Genomic DNA, 24,958 nt, shown 5'->3' with positions numbered 1-24,958 from the left:
CAACACCATAATGGCTAGAATTCATGAAACTTTCAGATGTCAATTCTCTGGTGCTGGTGCATCAAGTTTACTGTCTTCACAGCAGAATTTGACCCAAGATCTTTTATCATGACCTGGCCACCAGCTGTTGGAGGCGTGGTCAATCAGATCCTCTCGGTTTCCAGGAATGACTTTGTGGTACCAGAAGAACCCGAGTTGCGTCAGATACGCTGCACGTTCAGAGAAACAAGGCTTACCTGGGTCTGTGTGCTCAGTCACATCCGACTCTTCTGTGACCCTATGGACTGTAGCCCACCAGGCTCCTCTGTCCATGTAACTCTCCAGGCAAGAATACTGGAGTGGGTTGCCATGCCCTCCTCCAGGGGATCTTCCTGACCCAGGGATCAAACACTTGTCTCTTATACTGGGCAGGTGGATTCTTTACCTGGGTTTCCTAGCCTCCAAAAACTGTGTGGTCTGAACCCGCGCTTTATAACCCGCAGCCGTCCCTGTGTCTGGACCTGGCCCAGGCCTGGGGGCTGCCTCTTGCCAAGCTCTCAGAACCCCCTGAAGTTCTATCTGCCCAGCGAAGGGCAGGGACTGAGTCCATTCCTTACCCCTACCTGGCCCCAGACAGACAACTCGAAAGACACACCTTGAGAAATAGGATGGGAAAAGAAGCCACATCAGCCATGAAGATCGGTGAAAGCCTTGGTTTAATTGGAGACAAGATCGAAGGGTTGAGTATCGATCAGCGGACCGACTGACTGATCGTTAAACTGGACAACACTTGAGCAGCTCCCGGGGGGGGCGGGGGTCGTCCTGGGCTCCCCTCCCCTGGGTCCCAGGGGACAAGGAGAGGGGCAGGTGCTGCCCAGCCCTCACCTCCCCCTCTGATCACATGACTCCCTGTTAAACAGCACTGACTCCACACTTCTGGGGGTCTATGGTACAGTTTGTATAATACAGCAGGAATGGAGACTCCCCCTGGGAGACCCCCACCCCTCTTTCCCCTGACTGAGTCAGTGGAGGAAGGGCAAGTTTATTTTCCCTTTTTGCCTCTGTAGAATAATTTACAAACCAACCTTACAGTATGTACAAAACAAAACAAAACAAAAACAAAAGAGAAAGAAAGAGAACCAAAAGAAAAGGCCCCCTCCGGTCGCCGGCTGGGACTGAAACTACTTTCGCTACAAAAATGAACCCTGTACAGCATCTTGGGGGTGGGAATGGGCGGTACTCCCCACAGGGAAGGACAGACAGATGGAAGGCTGGGGGGAGCTGGGGGCTACAGTACCGTGTGCTCAGAATCGGAGGGGAGGAAGATGAGAGAGGCCAGTCCTGCCCCGCTGCAGAACCAAGCTGAGGGGCAGAGCGGATGGGGGAAGTGGGAGTCTTTCCTTCCAAATAGTCCCCCCATGGCTTGAAGAGAAATGGCCTTGCATCTGTCCGTCGTATTGCTCCAGGGAATAGCTAGGGGAAGACAGGGAGGCTTGGCAAGGTGGGGGATGAAAGGAGAAATGACTTTGATGCCAGGGTGGGGTGGGCTGCCCAGAAAGGGGATGTGGGTGTACACCGTTATTGCTTCCTCCTAGGGCAAAGAGTTGGGGGTGGGCAGGAGGATGCTGGGGAGGGGGCATACCCAGGACAGGAACTCTGGGCCTGGCCCTGCCCCACTCGAGGTGCAAGTGGGAGCCACTGCAACCCCCTCTCCTATGGCCGTGGGAATCATTAAGGCAGAAACAAGAGGAGAAGCAGCTGGAAGGAAGGGGGGGTGGCTCCAAATCATCCCCCCTCTCCAAACGGAGAAAATTCAAACCAAAACCCGGAGTGGAAGAGGAAAGGGGTGATGGGTGGAGGGGAAAGTGGGATCAGGCCCTCCTGAAACCTCAGACCCCAGGTTGGTGGTGTGAATGTCCCTCTGACACCCTCCCCTTGCCTCCTGAAGCCCCATGGCTCCCTCAAGTCAGTATTGCCAGGTTTGTGCAAAATGAGGCGGAAGACTTCTGGGGAGGGGAGGGCAGAAAGCCAGAGTAGGACTGGAGCTGGGGCCCCCCCTACATTGGGCGACCCCTCCCCACCCCCAGGGGCCCCATCCAGAATGGCTATTCCTGGCTGGGTTCTAGAGATCCTCCCAAAATTCAGAAGAAGTCTGGAGGGAGATTCTACACCAGGCAAAGAGCCCCAAGAGGCCGGAAGACTAAGCCTGGAACCTGGGTGACGGTGGTGAGGATTGGGGGCTGATGAGGTAGGGTTGGGGGGTGATTGGAACTGGACAAGGGGAGCCGGGAACAGGAGCGTCTACAGTTGCTGTGTTTCATCCTGGTTTTTTTTTTTTTTGTTTTGTTTTTTTCTTTTTCTAAAAATGTAACAATTAAAATTCCAAAAATAAAATCACTTCCCGGGACCTCAGCCCCTGGTTCCCCAGCCCCCACCTCCAAAAAGAGGCCCCTGGGTGGGGGTGGGGAGGAAAGAGGAAAAAAAGAAAAGAGAAAAAAAACCCACTTTTCTGTTTTCTTTTTTCTCAGGAGGCCCAAGAGTCTTTGAGGCAGTGGAGGAGGTCAGGGGGTGATGGTGGTGGCGGTGGCGGGTGGCACGGAGGCCCACCGGGTGCAGGGACTGACGCTCAGGTCGGGCCACCAGCTGGCCCCCAGCCTCCGGGAGCTGGAAGTGCTCCAGGAGTGGGTTCCTCGCCGGATGCCCCCGTGCAGGCACAGCATGCCCTCTTGGCAGCCTGATGCTCTTTTTGGGCCCCCACCTCGGCTGCCATGGAGGGGAGGCCCAGAAGGCCCGGGTCGTCCTCTGGAGGGGGCGGTGTCCTCAAGGCAAGCGGAGCAAGGCTATTAGGAGACAGGGCAGGGATGCTGCGGCAGCAGCCCACGTAGACATCCACGGATGCGCCTCGGGGCATGGACACATCCTGGCCAGCTGCTGCCACACTACCTGTGGCGTCCACTCGCCGGGTCAAGTACATTTCCTCTATCTCCACCTCCGCAGACGGATCCTGGCCATCAAGCTCCAAAGGGCCTTCAGGCGGGGAGGCGTCCTGGGCCGTGTACAATTCCTGAACTGCAACTGCGCCTGGGACACTGCACACCTCCTCCTCCTCTTCCTCGTCCAGCGTCAGCTCGAACTGGAACTTGTCTGGTGGTGGGGGGTGACCCGGTCCCCCAGGCTCCTCCTCGGGGGGTGGCGAGGGGCTTTGCCGAATGGCGCTGTAGTACCAGTCCCGGTTGTCCTCCAGAGTGTCCAGGATCTCTTGGGCGTCTGGGTGGACCAAGTCAGCCCACGTCTCCCACAGCGGGTGTACGATATAGTCGATGAAACCCACCTGAGGGAGCGGGAGGGAAGCAGAAACCAGAGATGGCACCACCGTGCTGCGGGATCTGATAAAATTTACAAGATGCTGGCGCAGGGAACTTCCCCGGTCATCCCGGTAAGGTTAGGACTCTGCACTTCCATGGCAGGTGGACAGGGTTCTATCCCTGATCTGGGAACTGAGATCCTGCATGCCATGCAGTGCAGCAAAAACTAAATAAAAGTAAGAGATACTGATGCCATTTGACCTAGCAAGTTTGCTTTTCCAGACCCACCCTGGAAAAACTCTTGTGTAAGTAAGGGGGAAAATAATCATATGAGATGTAAACAAAAACTGGAAACACCTCTATATACACCTCAGATGGGAATTAGTTTTTAAAAATGGTGGTAAGTCACAAATATTCATGAAAGCCCCCCTCTTTTTTTTTGCCTCGCTGTGTGGCTTGCAGGATTTTAGTTCCCAGAATGCATGTGTTCTCAGTTGCTAAGTTGTGTCCAACTCTTTGAGACCCCATGGACTGTAGCCAGCCATGCTCCTCTGTTCATGGGATTTTCCCAGCAAGAATGAAAAAAAAAAGAATATTGGAGTGGGTTGCCATTTCCTTCTCCAAGGGATCTTCCCAACTCAGGGTTCAAACCCTCATCTCCTGCATTGGCAGGCAGATTCTTTACCACTGAGCCACCTGGGAAGCCCATGGGAATATTACACAGCAGTGAAAAAGGATGAGCTTAATTTATGTGTAATAAGGTGGATAGATCTCCAAGTCACTGTTGGGAAGAAAAGGTAAGCTACATAAAAATAAGAATATACTGATACAATTTATATTTTTAACAAAGCTAAGCCTACAAACTATTCCTATTAAGTTACCTGTGAATATAAATGCATGACAAAACAAATAAATCTGGTTTTCATCAGGGATTAGGGGGCTACGTGGATGACCAGGGGATATTTGGAAGTGCCTGGACACAGTTTCGGCTATTACCACAGGAAAGGGAGGGTGTTCCTCGCATCCCATGGGCAGAGGCCAAGGATACTGCTCAACACCTTACAATGTAGAAGGTGGGCCCACCACAGAGAATGAGCCATCCCCAAACTTCAATAGTGCTGAGGCTGGGTAACCCTGCATGGGAAACATACACACACCAAGACAGGAAGAGATCTCACCAGGGAAGAGGCTAGGAGCAGGGGGAGTGAGAAACTCTCATGCTCAGAAGCTTTATCCTTTTTATTTTTTTAGGCCAGCTGCACGGCATGTGGGTTCCTAATCCTCTGACCAGGGATGGAACCCATCCCCCCTGCACTGGGAGAATGGAATCTTAACCACTAGACCTCCAGGGAGGTCCCCTAAGTGTTGTCCTTTACAAGACCATCTTTCCGTCCCTTTTGTTAAACAGGCAGATGACAAAGCTGAGTCATTTCAGTTCCTTTCAAAATCCATCAGGACTTCCCTGGTGGCACAGTGGATAACAATCTGCCTGCCAATGCAGGGGATATGGGTTCAATCCCTGGTCTGGGAAGACTCCATATGCCATGGAGCAAATAAGCTGGTGCACCATAGCTTCTGAATCCATGGCTCTAGGGCCCATGAGCGGCAACTACTGAGCCTGTGTGCTGCAATTACTGAAGCCCACACGCCTAGAACCCGTGCTCCGCAACATGAGAAGCCCAGACACCTCAATGAAGAGTAGCCTCTGCTCACTGCAACTAAAGAAAGTCCGCAAGCAGCAACGAAGACCCGTGCGACAAGGAAAAAAAAAAAAATCCATCAAAACTCAGGCCCAAAATGAGTGGCCAGATCATAGGGGAACCAAGAGGCTGAATAGACATGAGGTCTGTAACTAATGGTCAGATGAATATTATTACTGATGTTATGGCAGTCGCAACAAATGAGTTAGAACTGTCTGGGTGCAAATCTACAAATTAAGGAGTTGGAGGTTCAGTTCAGTTGTTCTGTGGAGCAGAAAATGTTACCTATTTCTCATCATGATAGAGAAGGAAAAAAAAAAAAAAAAACCTCGACACTGTGGATGGGCAGCTTAGGGCCTCCTGGGGGCCTTGGAGCTCCAGGCCAGGATGTGAGGTAGGGGGGCTTTCCCTGCTCCCTCCCAGCACCCCAAGACTCTACCTGAGACTTCTCCACTGAGGCTGTGTGCTTGTCGCACATGGGACTGATCTCCATGCCTCGCTCACGTTCGCGGTCTCCCTGCTGGAAGAACTCGGCCATGATGCGGTCGGTCCACTGGCGGTAAAGCTCCAGCGGCTTGGTGGGGTTGCTAAGGTCTGCGCAGTGCACCATGTTCCGTAGAACCTGCGTGGGGTGGGGGGACCTTTAGAGGCCATGGCCCTGACCCAGTTTCAGGCCCCAGGCTTTCTTACTTTCCCTTTGGAAAGAGAGTAAGTGGTGGGGTGGGGGAGGTAGGTAAGGGGGGGGAGATGGATGGAGGAAGAGGAGGTGAGGGAAAAGGGAGATGAGTGGAGGAGAGAAGGGGAGAGATGAGAGGTGAGAGGTGGCTGATGAGCAAAGGTCAGAAGGAGGGAAGGGAAAAGAGGCAGTGGGGGAAACAGAGGTGTGTGAGGAATGGAGACAGGGCTTGATGAAGAAAGGGAAAAGGGGGGCTTCCCTGGTGGCTCAGTGGTCAAGACTTCACCTGTCAGTGCACAAGACAGAGGTCTGATGCCTGGTCTGGGAAGACCCCACAAGCTGAAGGGCAACTGGGCCTGCGTGTCACAACTATTAAGCCTGTGCTCTAGAGCTCGGGAGCCTCAACTACTGAGCCCACAGGCCGCAGGAACTACTGAAGCCCGCGCACCCTAGAGCCTGTACCCTGCAACAAGAGGAGCCACCACAATGAGGAGTCTGTACACTGCAACTAGAGAGTACTTCCCGCTTGCCCCAACTAGAGAAAAACCTGCACAGCAATGAAGACCCAGCATGGCCATAAACAAATAAATACATAAAAATTTAAAAAAAAAACACATTATGTTAAAAAAAAGAAAGGGAAGAGGGAATTGGGTGAGATGGGGGAGATGGGAGTTGGAAAGAGTTAGATGGCAGAGGAGAGAAAAGACAAGGAAGATGGGCAACCTGGGAGCTGAGGGCAGAGTGAGGGACAGCAATGCAGACCTAAGGGAGGACAGGAGGGAAAGAGTCCTTATATGGTGTTTGTGTGTGTGTTGGGGGGGGCACCTGGATGCGGTCGGAATAGTTATCCAGCAAGAGAACCCCCGAGCTGGTCACTTTCTTAGTCTCCACCATGGTCTTCAGGTCAGCCAGGAGGGTCATGTGCTTGGACATATCCGTGGCCAGCACCTGTAGGCAAGGAGTTGTCCTGGGGGCCCTCGAAGCCTGGCCACCCTCTGTACCCACCCAACCCAAGGTTTTCACAGAGCACAATCAGCCCGTGGAATTCCCTGGCAGACCAGCTTCCACTGAAAGGGGCACAGGTTTGATTCCCGGTCAAGGAACTAAGATCCCACCTTATGCAGGGGGTGGGGAAAAAAAAAATCCAGCCCCCACAACCCCCTCCCAAAGGACAGCTCTCCTAACTCGGGGCCTGTCTATCCCAGACTCAGACCAGACCCTCCCCAAATTCCCCTCGGCCCAAAGGCGACCTTTCGCACTGTCCCCGCCCCTCGCCCCGCCCACCATGTCGATGACCATCTTGCGCAGGCTCTGCCGCTGGCGCTTGCCGAGGTTCTGGAAGATGTCACAGTTGTCTTCCTGCAGCAGCTTGAAGCCCACGGCCAGGTGGTGATTCTCCAGCACCGACTCGTCGTTGTACATGAGCGCCAGTTCCGAATCTGGGGCCCAGGTCAGGTTGGGGCAGTCAGAGGAAGAAACGACCCACCCAGGACGTCCCCCGCGGGGGAGGGGCCAGCGTAGGCCCCGCCCCCAACCCAGCGGGCCCCACCTCCAGCCCAGCAGGCCCCGCCCTCACAGAGGGCCGCTCACTGGTGTTGATGAGGAACTGATTGGAGACTCCAGGGTGGTCCACGTCGTGGATGGCGGCCGCGAAGAGGGCAGCGAGAATCTCCAGGTCCGTGAATACGGCCTGGGGGCGGAGCAAGGGGGTCAGAGAAAGGCAGGGGTTAGAAAGATGGGCAGTCAGAGAGACAGGGTAAAAGAGAAATGGGAGAGTCAAGAAAGATGGGGGTCAGGAGAGAGAGGCACAGGATCAAAGAGAGATGAAGGTCAGGGACCCAGGGTCAGAGAGAGAAACAGGAGATTCAAGATGGGCAGTGGGGGAGGGGAGGCTGGAGAGACGGGGTGCCCAGGTGGTGCTCACATCCAACGCCGGTGTGGCCAGCAGCACATGGGTGGACTGCAGCACGTCGGCTGCATGCAGGCTGTTGTGGTAAGCCACATCCGGGTGGTAGTGGTCCTCTAGGGTCAGCATGTATGTCACCATAGTGTCCACCGGGATGCGGAACTTCTTCAGGAGGTCCCGCTCCTGCGGGCAGATGTAAGGGGACGGTGACCCTCCCTGGCCCTCAGCTCCTCACCCCTCCCCCTCCCTCACAGCTGGCCCCGCTCAGCCCGCCCTACCAGGAATCTCACCCTACCTGGAATATCGTGTACATGATGCAGCTGAGGGAACGGCCCCCAGCGTAATCTGACACGCGAAAGATGTTCAAGCCCCACTTGTTCAGGTTTTCCAGTTCCTGGTGGAGACGGAGGCCACAGGTCAGGAGCCCCTGAGGCCAGGACCCTCTAGACTCTTTTCTAGGAGTTCAGAGGTGTTAGGTGCTCTGTCGTGGCCAACTCTTTGCGACCCCATGGACTGTATGTAGCCAGCCAGGCTCCTCTATCCATGGAATTCTCCAGGCAAGCATACTCGAGTGGGTAGCCCTTCCCTCCTCCAGGTATCTTTCCCACCCAGGGATTGAACCCGGTTTCCTGTGTTGTAGGCAGATGCTTTACCATCTGAGCCAGGTGTTCAGAACCCTGGTCTGAATAGTGGGACCATTATCACTCAACCAGTGGGTAGGTGTGCTCAGCAGTATAGAATTTACCATTCAGGTCCTACTGGGCCAGAAGATAACAAAGCAACCCCAGTGTCTACTGAGTGCCTATGAGCTACCCAGCATTGCACGAAGCGCTTGATTTCACATGGCAGGTGAAGGAACCCAAACTCCAAGCAGTGACAAGACTTACCCAAGACCTTACATCTCACAAGCGGCAAGGCTGGGATGTGAACCCAGTGCGACTGACCTAAAAGCACGGTTCAGCCTCAGTTAAACTGCTCTTGGACACCGTGAGGAAAGGAACATGGGCTAGTTTTTCATGTCTTCCCAGAATTCAGAACAGTGCCAGGGACTTCCGTGGTGGTCCAGTGGATTCTGCACTTCCACCGCAGGAAGCATGGGTTCGATCCTTGGTCAGGGAACTAAGATCCCTCATGCCCTACTGCATGGCCCCCCAAAAAAGTGCCAGTACACAGTAAGTGCTTAATAAACACTGGGTAACTGCATATAGCACTGGCCAGTGCTGGCACACGGAGGGTTACAAGAAAAGCCAGCTGAGGGAGCCGCTGAGCTTGTGTCAAGTCCGTTGTACAAGTCAATGTGGGAGTCCTTTGGCCTAAGACTTCACAGAAGAGCCAGGAGGCAAATCCGGGTTTGGTCTGTAGTGGATGCTCTTGGATTCTATAGATTCCTTCCACTGGTAAGCGTGTCCACCCCCCAGCTGCTGTAGCTGTCACACATTCTCACAGCTGTCCCTTCTCAACAACCTGCTCTGGGGGGAACACGAAGATCCCACATGCTGTGTGGTGTGGCCCCCCCCCAAAAAAAACCCCTCCACAAAACTGCTCTTTCTGCGCTACAGCTATGTAGAAGGGGTGAGGGCATTCACCCTGGGGACAGCCTCCAGTCTATGACAAAAGGCCAGTGCAGCCAGCACAAGACTTTCCTGGTGGTACAGTGGATAAGAGTCTGCTGCCAATTCTGGTTTGATCCCTGGTCTGGGAAGATCCCATCTGCCACAGAGCAACTAAGCCTGTGAGCCACAGCTGTGGAGATGGTGCTCTGGAGTCCGAGAGTTGCAACCACTGAACCCATGTGCCACAACTGCTGAGCCCCCGTGTCACAACTACTGAAGCCCGTGTGCCTAGAGCCTGTGCTCTTCAACAAGAGAAGCCACTGCCATGAGAAGCCCATGCACCGCAACAAAGAGTAGCCCCCACTCACTGCAACTAGAGAAAGCCAGTGCACAGCAATGAAGACTCAGTGCAGCCAAAAATTAACTAATTAATTAAAAAAAAAAAATAGGCCAGCAGGCTTGCCTCAAGGTGGTTCAACTCAGTGGTGCTGTTCATACTCCACAGCCTCGTTGATTCCAGCTGAGACCACCCACCTCTTTGCTCATTAGCTCCTTCCTATATTGCTTCCTGGACTTCCCAGATAGCACTAGTGGTAAAGAGCCTGCTTATCAATGCAGAAGATTCGGATGTGATCCCTGGGTGAGGAAGATCCCCTGGAGGAGGGCATGGCAACCCACTCCAGTATTCTTGCCTGGAGAACCCCATGGACAGGCGCACAGCGGATACTGCTTCCTTCACTTCTCTTCTGAGAGTCTCAAAAGGCAGGTATACCGGAATCCTCATCTCAGTCTGACCCAAAGCCCAGTCCTTCCCTGCTCCCGCCCCCAGAGCCCCGCCCCGCCCTCCGCAGCCCCGCCCCCGCTGAGGCCCCCACCCACTTGGGCCAGGCGCTCCTCTTGCTCAGTCTTCACCCCAAAGCGGGGGATGCTGGAATCACTGAGGCTGCTGCTGTGCATCAGCTTCTTCACCCCAGTGATCTGAGACATGGGCTGGAGCTGTGGCCCAGGGGCCGGGGGCTGCTGGCAAGGTCTCTGCCGTGGTGCTTGCTGTTTTTCCCGATCTTTGATCGTGGGTGATGGGATCTCCACTTCATTCCGCTTGTCTGCGGAAGATAGAGAGGCAAGCATGATTACCCCACAGAAGCTCCCTCATCTGGCTCTCAGACCGTGCCTGCCTTACCCCTCAAGCCCTGAAAATTCTCACCCAGGAGGGCAGACCTAGTCCTGGTGTCATGCTGTTGGTTGCTTATAGACTGGAAACCAGAGTGGAGGTAGGAATTCTTCTGGGAGATGGTGGGCTGGAGTGGGGACCCCAGGGCCAGACGAGAGCTGTGGGGTAGTCCCAGTCCAAGCACCAAGTTTGGTGAGGGGGTGGCATGGGAAGTCAGGAGGCAGGGTGGGGGTGCTAGAGAGGTCCTCTGCCTGCCTCGGATAGGCAAGGACCCTTCTCGGGCTGGGAAGAGAGCCCCGTGGTGACCCAGAGGGCTGGTGGGGGTGGACAGCACTGGGAGGTGGGAAGGAAGGGTGGTGTCTGGCTCCATGGGCCCACCCCTACCCTCTGGACATCAGCCTGCCTGGGGGCCAGCCCCAGAAGTCTCTTTTCCTGAGCTCTTTAGGCCTTCCAGAGTCCAGCCAGGGCCACCCATTGTGACCTGGGTCCCACCAGTCAATGACAGGGCCCAAGAGGGCTCATTTGCATGCTGTGCTCCTATTGGCTGGGTCTTCGGCATTCAAGCACTTCACATCCTCACTGGCAGGAATGTTTGAAACTCTGAAACCTTCTTTCCAGCTTGGTTGGGGGGGACAGGTAGCCTGAATTTGGGGAACTTTGGTGATCAATTCTGAAGGTGAAGTTACCCTGACTTTGTCAGGGATAGTTTCAGTAAAGGCTCTTGGCTTCAGGATGAGGGGGAGGCGGACCTTGGAGGTCCTTGTAGGCTGAAGGGTTCCAGTGAATCTGGGGTATTCTACCTTTAAGTTTCTGAGTTAAGGAATTCTCCAGAGTTTGGGGAATCACTGTATAGGTTTAAGCTAAGCAAGAGAATCCTATTGAATTTGGATATCTAAAGTTTGGGGGTCTACTGAATTTGTGGGGATTGTACCAAGTTTGAGCATTCTATTGAATTGGGAAGATTTCAGGTTGGAGGTTTTTAAAAACTTTGGGGGTCTTTATTGGCTTTTAAGGGCAGGAATTCCCTTAAATTTGAGAATCCCACTGAGTCCAGGCATCTCTCTTGAGTTTGAGGGGTCTTCTGAGTTTGGAGCAAGGAAATTCAAGGTTGGAGATTCTACTGAATTTTGGGAGACTTTGAGTTCTATTTGAGTTTGGGGGTTTCTTGGGGTCCTTGAGTTTGATAGTTCCAATGGGGTCCCACTGAGTTTGGAGGGACTTTTCAGCTTTCAGTGTAGGGGTTCTACAGGAGTTGGGGTCTCATTAAATTGGAAGGTATTGGAGTGTAGGAACTTTTGAGTGTGGTGACTTTGACCTTTGGGGAGGTGAGTCAGGGTCCCTTGGACAAAAGTGTGAAACAAGACCCAGGGTCTGGGGTGCCCCCCAACAGTCCAGTTATGCATTCCCCCCCCCCCCCACACACACACAATGCTGCCCTTCACTCACCCAGGAATGTGGTGGAGATGTACTCAGAGACCTGGTTTCCTGACCTGCTCATCTCTGACAGGTGTGTGAGTTCACGGTTTAGCATCCTCTTGAACTAAGGTGACGGAGGCAAGAAGGAAGGCATGATAGGGTCACGGCAGGGGTTTGGGGGGATAAGGTCAAGCCTTCCCAAGAAACCCCTTAAGAACCCATAAGCCCCTCTCACTTCTCTGCTCAGCCAACACAGCCCTCAGCAGGCTGTGAGGGGGAGGGGTCAGTCCTTCCTCTCCTCCCAACTCTCGATGGAGATCCCCAGGCTTGGGGAGTGTAGACCTCCCTCTCTGAGGAAGGGGGTTTCCTCTCACCATACTCCCTCTTTCTGCCCCCAAGGAGGAGCCAGAGGGGCACCTGTGGAAGGGAGGGGCTCCTGCTTAACAGGGAGCCAATGGGGTGTCAGGAGAATCCCGTCACCATGGTGATGGGAGTCTCCTTAGCAACTCCCCCTCCAACCAGCTGCTGAGCTGGGGAAAAGGGGGCAGGCCGTGGGCCCCTTAACCCCTGCCTTCCCAGAGCTACCCCTGGCCCAGGTCTTCCCAGACAGGGACCCCATATCCCAGGGTCCTGCCTCCCCCCCCAGCCCTCAGCCTAGTTTGGAAGGAAGGAATGCAGTCCTGAAATTCTGGGTGAAGATGTTTGGCCGGGGCAGGGAGAAGGGTGAGCAGAGGAAACCCTAGTTCAGTCACCAGGGGAGGGGGGGTTCCCATCATAGCCCCCTCTCCCCCAACCTCAGAGGGGTGGACAGATGCACAGACAGACAGGGGATGCCTAGAACCAGGCCTGGGGGCTCCTCTGGGTCTCCCCATCTCTCTTCACACAAGTGGCCGCTGTGACATTGTGCATGAGGAGAAAGGGCATCGGCTCCCCACCCCCAAGCTCCACCAAAGCGCCCCCTGAGCTGGAGCCGACTGTCCAGAGAGGCAGGAGGGACTCTTGGCAGGAAGGGTGAGCCCGCCCGGCCCACTTCGGGAGGGGCACTCACTCCTCCCAGGGCTGCCAGAGGCCCTGGGCACCTATAGAGAGACACACATCCACACACAAGATGGACCCACAAAGTCACACAACCGCACACAGAGTCACAGACCTCCCACTTACACAGTGCTACACAGCCCCCAAACACACACATCAAGGAGCACACACAATAAAGCAGTCACTGAACCCGGGGTCACATGCCCCAGAAAAATCATGCAGCTCTGGGCTCATAAACATGGCCCAAAACACACCACCACAATCAGAACCGTGTGATCTCAGCCAGGGCCATCCCCCGGTCCATGACCCAGGCACATAAGCCCACGGGCCTCAGGCGGCCCCCTACCACTCCAGACACACACACACACACATGCGCGCTGATGGTCACATCCAGAGAGAGACCCACACCCCCAGCCACCCACCTTCCACGCCCAGCCCCGGGCCACACACAGAGACACAGTCACCAGGCTTCATCTCCAGGCCACACACGTGCACAGATGCACACACAAGCCCAGATGGGGGGCTGGAGGGTGCGAGGTGGGAGGGCCAGAGCTGGGTCTCTTGCCCATCCTCCACCCTGAGTTCCCCTACCTGGTCCCACCAGCCCACCAGCCACGGCTTGGAGCAGGTCTCGCAGAAGAAATCCACCAAGGGCATCGTGGAGTCTTGGCCCCGCTCAGGGCTGCCGCACACAGAGGCTGGGCTTGGGGAGTCCCGGGGTTAGCAGCTATTGTGGCAGGGGGGCGGGGTGCTGGGCAGTGGAAGGGGGAGCCGCGGAGGGGCCCGGGCCGGCCCAGCAGGGCTGGGGGGCTCCTTTCCCCTCCGCGCTCCCGGCAGCAGCCCTGGTTACATGGTCCGCCTGCCGTGGGCTCCGCTGGGCCCCCCTGCGGCAGCAGCAGTGGCTGGAGGTGGCCGAGGACCCCTGCCCATGGGGGCAAGGTGCAGTGCGAGGGTCCCGGGAGGAGGCTTCGGAGGCTCTGGGCTCCGTGTGTTCGCCCGTATGTGTGCGTGTGCGTGCTCACTGCAGCACTGGCAGGCTGCATGCGATGTCAGGTGGAGCTGGGGGTGGGGGGGGCGTTAAAGGGGCACCGGAGCCCATGGGCCTCAGGCAGGACCCAGGTGAGGTTGCCAGGGACAGGCGGGGGGGCACACGCACCCGGCAGAGGGCATGCCCCCTCCCCTGTGGACACACCCAGCGACAGACACACACACCCACATGCTCCACACACCGACACACAATCAGACACAAATTCCACCCCACACCACTACAGCCAGACACTTGGCACACCTGACCACACTCTGACCCCCAAATGCTTTCAGTCCTATGCTAACCACACAAACACACACACACAGTCACAACTCTGTTGTTCAACACATTTCTAGGTATAAAATTGGGCACACAGAGGTACAAATGCCTCCAGACACCCCTTCCCAGGATACGGACTCACAACCAGAAGTGCAGGCGCACACTAAGGGATAAACACCCAGATACTGGACACACTTGCAGACACACTCAACACACCCACAGACACACTTGTAAACAAACATGAATACCCGCATGGCCTCAGACACAAATGTGGCCTGACTAATCTATAAGGGAATACGCACACTCACACCCACGGCTCCACACACACACACCCCATCGCAGAAATACACCCGCAGACCTTCATTCAGACACACAGTCACATTCTCAGATGCTCCACACATACCCTCAGGGACACAACTGCCCTCAGACTCACATGTTCCCAGACAAACCTCCACCCACGGGTGTGCGCACCCCCCAACCCAGACGCCCCCACCTGCACATTCATTTCCTGACAGGCATCCTCCCCCCAAGCTGTACCACTCCAGGCGGCATCATTCACATTGCCTGCTCTCTGAATGGCGCCCCCTGGAGTTGTGTAGTGCACAGTCAGCACAACTGTACATTGATGCCTTGCACCCACTCCTGTGGCCTTGCAAGCACACACACACACACACACACACACACACAGAGTCACAGACACATGGAGATACACACTCAGATTCACATCTGGACTAACTCACACCTCTAGAGATACACATCCCCCCGGCACAGCCCCCACACTGACAGCCCCACATTGTCAGCTGTGCATACTCTTACGTCCTCCATAGTTACACCTGTGCATGCCACTCCTGACTGATCTTATTGGGATACCCCCCACTCCCCTCCCCTCCTCCCTGCCCAGCACTGCAATCGGGTAGCCAACAGACAGTCATATAGCCACAGATACACACTCATAGACCATACAAACATACAACCTGCTCCCCCCAGGAGAGAAAGTCACCTAGGGACACACACACACACACATACACACACACACACACACACACCCAGGTCTACAGGAGATACAAAGTCAGATAACACACACACACACACACACACACCCAGGTCTACAGGAGATACCAAGTCAGATAACACACACACACACACACACACACACACACCCAGGTCTACAGGAGATACCAAGTCAGATCACACACACACACACAAACACACACACACACCCAGGTCTACAGGAGATACCAAGTCAGATAACACACACACACACACACACACCCAGGTCTACAGGAGATACCAAGTCAGATCACACACACACACACACACACACACACCCAGGTCTACAGGAGATACCAAGTCAGATAACACACACACACACACACACACACACACACCCAGGTCTACAGGAGATACCAAGTCAGATAACACACACACACACACACACACACACACACATCCCAGGTCTACAGGAGATACCAAGTCAGATCACACACACACACACACACACACACACACACACCCAGGTCTACAGGAGATACCAAGTCAGATCACACACACACACACAAACACACACACACACCCAGGTCTACAGGAGATACCAAGTCAGATAACACACACACACACACACACACACACCCAGGTCTACAGGAGATACCAAGTCAGATCACACACACACACACACACACACACACACACACACATCCCAGGTCTATAGGAGATACCAAGTCAGATCACACACACACACACACACACACACACACACACCCAGGTCTACAGGAGATACCAAGTCAGATAACACACACACACACACACACACACACACGCCCAGGTCTACAGGAGATACCAAGTCAGATAACAAACACACACACACACATCCCAGGTCTACAGGAGATACCAAGTCAGATCACACACACACACACACACACACACACACACACACACACATCCCAGGTCTACAGGAGATACCAAGTCAGATCACACACACACACACACACACACACACACACCCAGGTCTACAGGAGATACCAAGTCAGATAACACACACACACACACACACACACACACGCCCAGGTCTACAGGAGATACCAAGTCAGATAACAAACACACACACACACATCCCAGGTCTACAGGAGATACCAAGTCAGATCACACACACACACACACACACACACACACACACACACACATCCCAGGTCTACAGGAGATACCAAGTCAGATCACACACACACACACAAACACACACACACACCCAGGTCTACAGGAGATACCAAGTCAGATAACACACACACACATGCACACCCAGGTCTATAGGAGATACCAAGTCAGATCACACACACACACACACAGACACACACACACACGCCCAGGTCTACAGGAGATACCAAGTCAGATCACACACACACACACACACACACACACACACATCCCTGGTCTACAGGAGATACCAAGTCAGATCACACACACACACACACACCCCACACACACACCCAGGTCTATAGGAGATACCAAGTCAGATAACACACACACACACACACACACCCCACACACACCCAGGTCTACAGGAGATACCAAGTCAGATCACACACACACACACACACACACACACACCCAGGTCTACAGGAGATACCAAGTCAGATCACACACACACACACACACACACACACACACACACATACACACCCAGGTCTACAGGAGATACCAAGTCAGATCACACACACACACACACACACACATCCCTGGTCTACAGGAGATACCAAGTCAGATCACACACACACACACACACCCCACACACACACCCAGGTCTATAGGAGATACCAAGTCAGATAACACACACACACACACACACACCCCACACACACCCAGGTCTACAGGAGATACCAAGTCAGATCACACACACACACACACACACACACATCCCAGGTCTACAGGAGATACCAAGTCAAATCACACACACACACACACACACACACACACACCCCCCACACACACCCAGGTCTACAGGAGATACCAAGTCAGATAACACACACACACACACACACACACACATCCCAGGTCTACAGGAGATACCAAGTCAGATCACACACACACACACACACACCCAGGTCTACAGGAGATACCAAGTCAGATCACACACACACACACACCCAGGTCTATAGGAGATACCAAGCCAGATAACACACACCACTCACACACACACACACACACATCCCAGGTCTACAGGAGATACCAAGTCAGATAACACACTCACACACACACACACACATCCCAGGTCTACAGGAGATATCAAGTCAGATAACAGACTCACACACACACACACACACACCACTCACACACACACACTCAGGTCTACAGGAGATACAAAGTCAGATAACTTACACACACACACACACACACACACACACACACACACACACACACATACACACACACACACACACCCCAAGGTCTACAGGAGATACAAAGTCAGGTAGCTGACACCCAGGGTCTGACCCCACCCCACAGGCTCTAATCCCAGGCCGACCACGCCCACTGGCCACGCCCATAGCTAGCCCCGCCCCCAGCCGATGGCTCCACCCCGCTGCTCCTACACACCTTGTGGGAAGCCATCTCGCTGACGGAGCGGTAGGTCTGCATGGTTTCCAGCTGCTCCAGACACCAGTCCAGCTCCTCCAGTGTCTCCCGGGCCAACTGCTGACACGTCTCCTCTGGGGAAGGGGCAGCCGGGGCGGTGACTGCGAGGGTTCGCACGGAGACCCCCGGAGGTGATGGGGGCCCGTCAGGTGAGTAGGGTGCCGGGAAAGGGGGTGAGGGACCCCGCACTGGGGCACCACGAGGGGCCTTTCTCGCGCCCCGGGCTTAGTTACCTGATAGCGTGGCCTTGCAGACGGGGGTTGGGCCGCCCAGTGGGGACCGCCTGCAAAAAATCGGGCCCCAACCTCAGCCTGGCCCTCCCTGCGTCTCTGCCTCCCTCTCTCCATGAAGAGTACTGACTTTCCTCTTTATGAGCCCTCTCTGTGTGTCCCGGGCATACTGCATTTACTCTGCCCATGCCTCTCACAGAGCCCCACAAAAACCCATTTTACAGATGAGAAAACTGAGGTTCACAAAGGTGGAGCCAGCTTCCCTAAGACTATCTGGCTGGTTAGGTCAGACCCCGTGTCTCCTGCTTCCTTGATCATCCCTTCCCTGAGTTCCTTGAACTCCAGGATAACTCTGCCCCGCCACTGGGCTCCCAGAGGAACCAGCGGCTCTCAGCCTCACCCCTGCCTCCAAATAAGAACTACTTCTATTCAGTGAGCACTTACTATGTGCTGGGCAATATTCTAGCACTTTCTATACATCACCTTCTCAACTTCTTACAGCGGTTATCCAGTTGACAGAGGCAACACAGGAGGCTAACTGCCTGGCAAGCTGGCATCACGGCCAGGAGTGGCCCAGAGGCTGGGGTGGCTGACCACTCATGACCTCAGCCTTGAGTGTCCATACCCCTCCATCTTTGTTTATATAAGTTTCCCCGACTTAAGAATTTGAATCACAATGGTTTACTGGCTCAGTGGCAGCTGTTGCCTAAACAGAGTCTCAGAGAGGTCAAGTGCCTGCCTGAGGTCACACAGCAGCTGTGAGAGTTGGACCCAGGTGTGTTGAGCCTCATGATCACAGACCCTGGGGCCCAGCCTCCACTTACTTGTTGCTGGGAATGGGCACATTGGTCAGGAGGGAGAAGTTGCTGCGAACGCTCCGGAGACTGGCCAGCACCTGGGTGGGGGAGCCAGGGTAAGGAGAGGGGTCCACCCAGAGTAGGGAGCTGGGGCTGGGTCCCTGTCCCCACGTGTGGGGGAGAGTCAGAGCCCCATCCCTTCTTAGGGGAGGAGGTCTTACCTGGGCAAACGGCGTGACGATGAGGTCCTCTGCATGCCTGCAAGGACAGGGGCAGGTCAGGGGTCCTCACAGTGGGGGCCCCAAGGGTCTGGGGTGGACAGGGGCTGGGGCTACCAGAAAAGCAAGTCCCTAGGGTGTCACTCTGTGGGGGGCTGGGCCCCGGGAGGCTGGTGGACAGGAAGGAGCTCTGTGGGGTAGGGGAGGGGTGCTTATACCTTACAAGGATGGTCACGCTGCAGGGGCTGGTTCTGAAGGAAACAGTCAGGGAGAAGGGTTCAGGTGGGGCAAGGAGGGAGGGGCGCGCAGAGACAAAAGGAGGGCAGTGAACACACCTCAGAGGCTGAGCTTGGAGAAACCAGTAGTGGGGAGGGGCGGAGGACAGAAGCTGGGGGGAAGGGGTGACAGGGATGCTTCACTGGATAGGGACAGGGCTGCAGGGTTCAGTGAGAAGGAAGAGGGCTGAGGAGATGGGGTGCTCACACCTCTATGCTGTTGTTTCGTTGCTTCAGTTGTGTCCGACTCTTTGCGACCCCATGGACTGTAGCCCACTGGGCTCCTCTGTCCATGGGATTTCCCAGGCAAGAATACTGGAGTGGGTTGCCATTTCCTTCTCCACACACCTCTACAGGTGGTCATGATAAGGGGGGCTGGTTTAGGGAAGCCTAGACATGGGGAGGAAGAAGAGGGTCAGCTGAGGTGGACCCTCTGGAAGTGGTGGCCAGCAGGGGCTCAAGTGGGGTTCCCTTCTTGCTGGAGAGATGGGATAAGGTGGGGCCAGGCCCCTGAAACCAAGGGGTAGGAGTGGGCATGGGCAGGTTGGGTGGGTGGGCACTGTAGGGACATGGGTAGGGCTGGGCCTGGGCTCAGAGTGGCCGGGTGGCGGGGCAGAGACGGGGTGGGCACTCATACCTCACTGGGTGGGTATGCTATAAAGGGGTTGAGTCCTCAATAAGGAATAAGGGTGCTGTTTAGTTTTTGCGGAGGACCATGGGGTGGGGTGGGGGTTGGACAGCCCCTGCCCCCCCTTGCTGGGGCCAGGAGGCCTGGAAGAGCCAGCCAGGCGGGGGGTGGCGGGTGCTCACGCCTCGCTGGTGACCGATGAGTTCCGGGACATGGTCTTGGGTGACATGTCATAGTCGCTGTCCGAGCGGTAGAGGAAGGACTCCCGGCGCTGGCTGGTGGCCGCCCCGGCATGCAGCACGAGGCCCGGGCTCGCCTGCGAGTCCAGCGGGCTGCGGCCTGGCGACGGTGTCGGTCCATTCTCCGCCTCCAAGCTGCAAGGGGTGGGCGGGAAGAGGGGTCAGGGGGCTGAGGTGACATTGAGTGGGGGAGGTCAGGAGGAATGAGCGGACCCAGGAAATTCCTGACAAGAGAGACAGACACCTCAGAAAAGATGGGAGACAGGAAATGAGAGAGACCACCTTTGTATGCCTGGTCCTGCTGCCAGAGCTAAGGGACACAAGCTGTGACCAAGACGGACTGTGATCTGTGCCCTTCACAGACATGACCGGGAGGGCTGGTCTAGAAGCAGGCTAACTGAGCCGCACTGCATACCCCCAGAAGTTGTGGGGTCCTCCTTGCTCTGTTCTTTCCTTTGCACCTCAAAGCAATCAAATCTACTCAAGGATAATCTGTCTGCTTCATACCCCTTCCTTGGCCAGCTCCCCATCATCACTTGCCTGGGCCAGGATGTTTGTCTTTGCTTTGGCCCCTAGCTTCTGTCTATACCCCTGTCTGCTTCCCTCAGCAGCCAGAGGGAGCCTGTGAATACCTGAGTTGGGTCACACCTCTCCTCTGTTTAGAACCTTCTATGGCTCCCAGTCCACTCAGAGCCAAAGCCAAAGTCCTCGCTGTGGCCCACAAGGCCCTACCCCCATACCCACTCTGCCCTTCATGGACTCTGCTGCAGCCATAATTGCTATCTGGCTGTTCCCTAAATATTCCAGAAACATTCCTGCCTCAGGGCCTTTGCACAGGCTGTCTCCCTGGCTCAGATCTCCAGTGGCTCCCCCTTCACCTCCTTCAGGCCTCCTCTCAAATGTCGCCTCCTCAGGAAGGCCTCCCCCAACCAACCCATATGAAATGTCATCCTCTGCCCTTATATTTCATATTTCCCTTCCTTAAAATAAATACTACTTACCCGACACATTCTATGTTTTACTTCTCTGCTGTTTGCCTTCCTTCTAGAACTCTGCAGAGCAAGGATTTTTGCCTGCTTTGTTCACTGCTGAATCTCTGGCTAAGAACATGGCCTGGACGCAAAATAAATGTTTACTATATGAATCAATCTATGAATAAATGAATGAATGAATATACGGGCTGGATGGTGCCATCCAGGGAATTAAAACTAGATGGGTGGCTGAAAAGGTGATTTTTTTTTTTTTTTTTTTGAAAAGGTGATTTTTAGCTGCTGTGGTGGAGGCAGGTCTCTCTGAGGAGGTGGTATCTGAGCAGGGCCTGAAGGATGAGAAGGAGCAGGCCATGGGTCAGGAGGTGGGAGAAAGCACTCCAGGGTGAGGGAACAGTAAGTAAAAAGGCCCTGTGGCAGAATCTGGTTTTTGTTGGAGGACCAGCAAGGAAATTGGTGTCACTGGGGTGGAGATACAGATAGATAATAGAGACACAACTACACAGAGGATACAGCAGGACTCCATTCTGCTGGCACTGGCCAAGACAGAGCCTCTGGATGAGGCAGGGAAAAGCTGGCCATGCCACTTCCTAAGTGTACAACTTGGAGGAAAGACCGAATTTCAGTTTCCTCTTCTGCAGTATGGGGACAACCACTGCCTGCCTCAGGTCCTCCGGGTAACCGGCGTTAACACAGGTAACATGCTCAGAATGGTGCCTAGCACGGAGCTCAAGAAACACTGGCAGCTGTAAATCTATCAGCTCCCCAACTGTAAATCTATCAGTATCCCTGGGAAGGGAACTCAGCTAGGCAATTGATATGAAGGTCTGAGGATGAGCGTGGGGAGCTGTGTGCCTGTGACACGCTGTGTGACCTCAACAAGGTCACTGCCCTCTCTGGTCTGTGACTCCGTTAAAATGAGGGTGTTAGACTGGTCAGCAGATTTCAGGCTGTGCTCTGGTGAGTACAGAGGGTAGGGAGAGAGGAAATAGAATCCTCCCTGCACTTTCTGGTCCTACTATTGAATGTCAGTCTAAGATTTTATTTGAATGTTCCCTCTGCTAAGAAATAAATCTGAGGGAATTCTCTTGCAGTCCAGTGGTAAGGACCCTGCATTTCCACCACAGGGGGCCCAGGTTCCATCCCTGGTTAGGGAACTAAGATCCCACATGCCATGTAGCCTGGTCAAAAAAAAAAAATCTGAAATCTCCTAGGCCAGGAAGGACAGCAATACCAGCTTCTATAAATGGACTCTTTTTCCTGGGCCAGCCCTGGGATGGGGGTGTGGAGGGTACTTCACTGCCTCCATTTTACACATGAAGAAACTAAGGTTCAGAGGGGATGATTGCTTCCAGGTCACACAATAAGGTCACAGTGCAGTCAGAATTCCACCCCAAGTCTCAGATCAAAATGTTTTAACTGCTGCCCTCTGTTGACGACCCCCATCAGAGCACATTTCTCTCATTAGAGCAAATTTTCCCAGGGGCCAGGCAGCCAACACAAAAAGCAGAGTGGGGCTGGGGGCCCTGGGTTCCAATTTTAGGAAAGAAACCAGAAATTTTTAATAGTTGAAAACTCAAACGTCTTTTGAAAACAAACTTCAGAAAACATTTTAAAAACACTGAACACAGCTCTGCAAAAGACACTGTCAAGAGAATAAAAAGACAAGCCACAGACTGGGAGAAAATTTCTGACAAAAGACTGGTATCCAGAATACATAACGAACTCTGAAGATTTGATAATAAGAAGACAGACAACTTGGACTTCCCCGGTGGTGCAGTGGTTAAGACTCTGCCTGCCAATGCAGGGAACACAGGTTCGAACCCTGATCCGGGAAGATGCCACAAACTGCAGAGCAACTAAGCCCACACGCTACAGCTACCAAGCCCAGGTGCCTAGAGCCCGTCCGTGCTCCACAAGAGAAGCCACTGCAATGAGAAGCCCGCGCACTGCAACTAGAAAGAGCCCTTGTGCGGCAATGAAAACTCAGTGGAGCCAAAAATAGATAAATGAAAATTTTAAAAAAAGAAGACAACTCAATGAAAAAATGAGCAAAGTATGGACAGTTCACCAAAGAAGATACACAGATGGCACATCAGCATAGGAAACATCATCCCTCCTTAGGGAAATGCAAATTAAAACCATGAACTATCCCTTCACACCCACTAGGATGCTAAGCAAACAAAAACTGACAAGGATACCAAGTGCCGATGACAAGGATTCAGAGAAACTGGAACTCCCATTCACTGCTGATGGGAATGCCAAGTGGTACAGCCACTCTGGAAGACAGTTGGTTAGTTTCGTATGAAATTGAGCATACCCTAATTGTACAATCTGACAACTGCACTCCTATATATTTACCCAAGATAAATGAAAACATGTCTGCTCAAAAACTTGCTGACTAGGGACTTCCCCGGTGGTCCAGCAGCTAGGACTCCACGTTCCCAAGGCAGGGGGCCCCGGTTCGATCCCTGGTCAGGGAACTAGATCCCACATGCTGCAACTAAGAGTTCGCATGCCATAACTTAAGATCCTGGATGTCACAACTAAGACCTGCCCAGCACAGCCAAAATGAATATGTGTGTGTGTGTGTGTGTGTGTGTGTGTGTGTGTATTTATATATATATATAGGCCTGCTGACTAGTGTTTATAGCAGTTCTCTTCATAATCACCAAAAACTAGAAACAACCAAACCAAACATACATCAACAGACGAATGGATAAATGGTAACAGATCCATGCCATGGAATGTGTTTATGCTTAGTCGCTCAGTTGTGTCCAACTCTTGTGACCCCATAGACTGTAACCTGCTAGGCTCCTCTGTCCATGGGATTCTCCAGGCAAGAATACTGGAGTGGGTTGCCATTTCCTTCTCCAGGGGACCTTCCTGACCTAGGAATTGACCCCAGGTCTTATGCATTGCAGGCAGACTCTTTACTGATTGAGCTACAGGGGTATTCAGCAATTTAAAAAAACACAAAAATAAACTACAGACCTTCTTTGACTTTTTTAAATGAGGTGTTTTATTAGTGGCTTGGACTAAGATGGTTGTGGTGAGTTACTGAGAAATGGTTGTATTTGGAACATATATTTAAAATAAAACCTAAGGGATTTATTTATGAATTATTTGTATAGGATGAAGGAGAGGAGTCAGTGATTTCCTTGACTTACGATAAAGTCCTGATAAACCCATCGTAAATTGAAAATATCAAGATAGCTGAGGGCTTCCCTGGTTGTCCAGTGGTTGAGAGTCTGCCTTGCAATGCAGGGGATCCCTGGTCTGGGAAGATCTCACATGCCACAGGACCACTGCACCCAACCACCACAACTACTGAGCCTGTATTCTTGAGCCCACAAGACTCAACTGTTGAGCTTCTGTGATGTGATTGCTGAAGCCCATGTGCCCTAGAGCATGTGCTCTGCAACGAGAAGCCACAAGGAGAAGCCCCATGCACTGCAATTAGAGAGTAGTCGCTGATTGCTGCAACAGGAGAAAGCCCTTGAGCAGCGACGAAGACCCAGTGCAGCCAAAAATAAATACATAAATATGAAAAGGATAGAGAGCCTAGAAATAAACCCTCACATCAGTTCAGTTCAGTTGCTCAGTCATGTCCAACTCTTTGCGATCCCATGAATCGCAGCACGCCAGGCCTCCCTGTCCATCACCAACTCCCGGAATTTACTCAAACTCATGCCCATCGAGTCGGTGATGCCATCCAGCCATCTCATCCTCTGTCGTCCCCTTCTCCTCCTGCCCCCAATCCCTCCCAGCATCAGGGTCTTTTCCAATGAGTCAGCTCTTCACATGAGGTGGCCAAAGTATTGGAGTTTCAGCTTCAGCATCAGGCCTTCCAATGAACACCCAGGACTGATCTCCTTTAGGATGGACTGGTTGGATCTCCTTGCAGTCCA

The 24,958-nt window shown here is 53.7% G+C and overlaps 1 protein-coding gene across 6 annotated transcripts in view; it reads right to left on the bottom strand.

Annotated features, from left to right (window-relative positions):
• Positions 1-676: 676 nt before the first annotated feature.
• PDE4A (phosphodiesterase 4A) overlaps positions 677-24,958 on the bottom strand; it is a 45,608-nt gene continuing 21,326 nt past the window's right edge. For 2 of the 6 annotated variants that reach the window (XM_061150286.1, XM_061150290.1), the window contains exons 2-16: positions 20,002-20,193; positions 19,135-19,167; positions 18,920-18,956; positions 18,726-18,796; positions 17,905-17,954; positions 17,633-17,772; positions 11,737-11,830; positions 9,999-10,222; positions 7,862-7,960; positions 7,585-7,749; positions 7,251-7,350; positions 6,945-7,099; positions 6,486-6,608; positions 5,424-5,606; positions 677-3,310 (exon numbers count right to left, since the gene is read on the bottom strand). In XM_061150286.1, coding sequence (XP_061006269.1) covers positions 2,606-3,310; positions 5,424-5,606; positions 6,486-6,608; positions 6,945-7,099; positions 7,251-7,350; positions 7,585-7,749; positions 7,862-7,960; positions 9,999-10,222; positions 11,737-11,830; positions 17,633-17,772; positions 17,905-17,954; positions 18,726-18,796; positions 18,920-18,956; positions 19,135-19,167; positions 20,002-20,193 — 2,371 coding nt within the window. In that variant the 3' untranslated portion in view covers positions 677-2,605. The remainder of the gene's footprint in view (positions 3,311-5,423; positions 5,607-6,485; positions 6,609-6,944; positions 7,100-7,250; positions 7,351-7,584; positions 7,750-7,861; positions 7,961-9,998; positions 10,223-11,736; positions 11,831-17,632; positions 17,773-17,904; positions 17,955-18,725; positions 18,797-18,919; positions 18,957-19,134; positions 19,168-20,001; positions 20,194-24,958) is intronic. The other 4 variants (XM_061150289.1, XM_061150291.1, XM_061150287.1 and 1 more) reach the window with 3 other exon arrangements.

Source organism: Dama dama, chromosome 9, assembly GCF_033118175.1.
Source record: "Dama dama isolate Ldn47 chromosome 9, ASM3311817v1, whole genome shotgun sequence".
Taxonomy (NCBI): Eukaryota; Metazoa; Chordata; class Mammalia; order Artiodactyla; family Cervidae; genus Dama; species Dama dama.
Note: the sequence above shows the minus strand (reverse complement) of the source record. Positions and strands in the feature narration are given on the sequence as shown.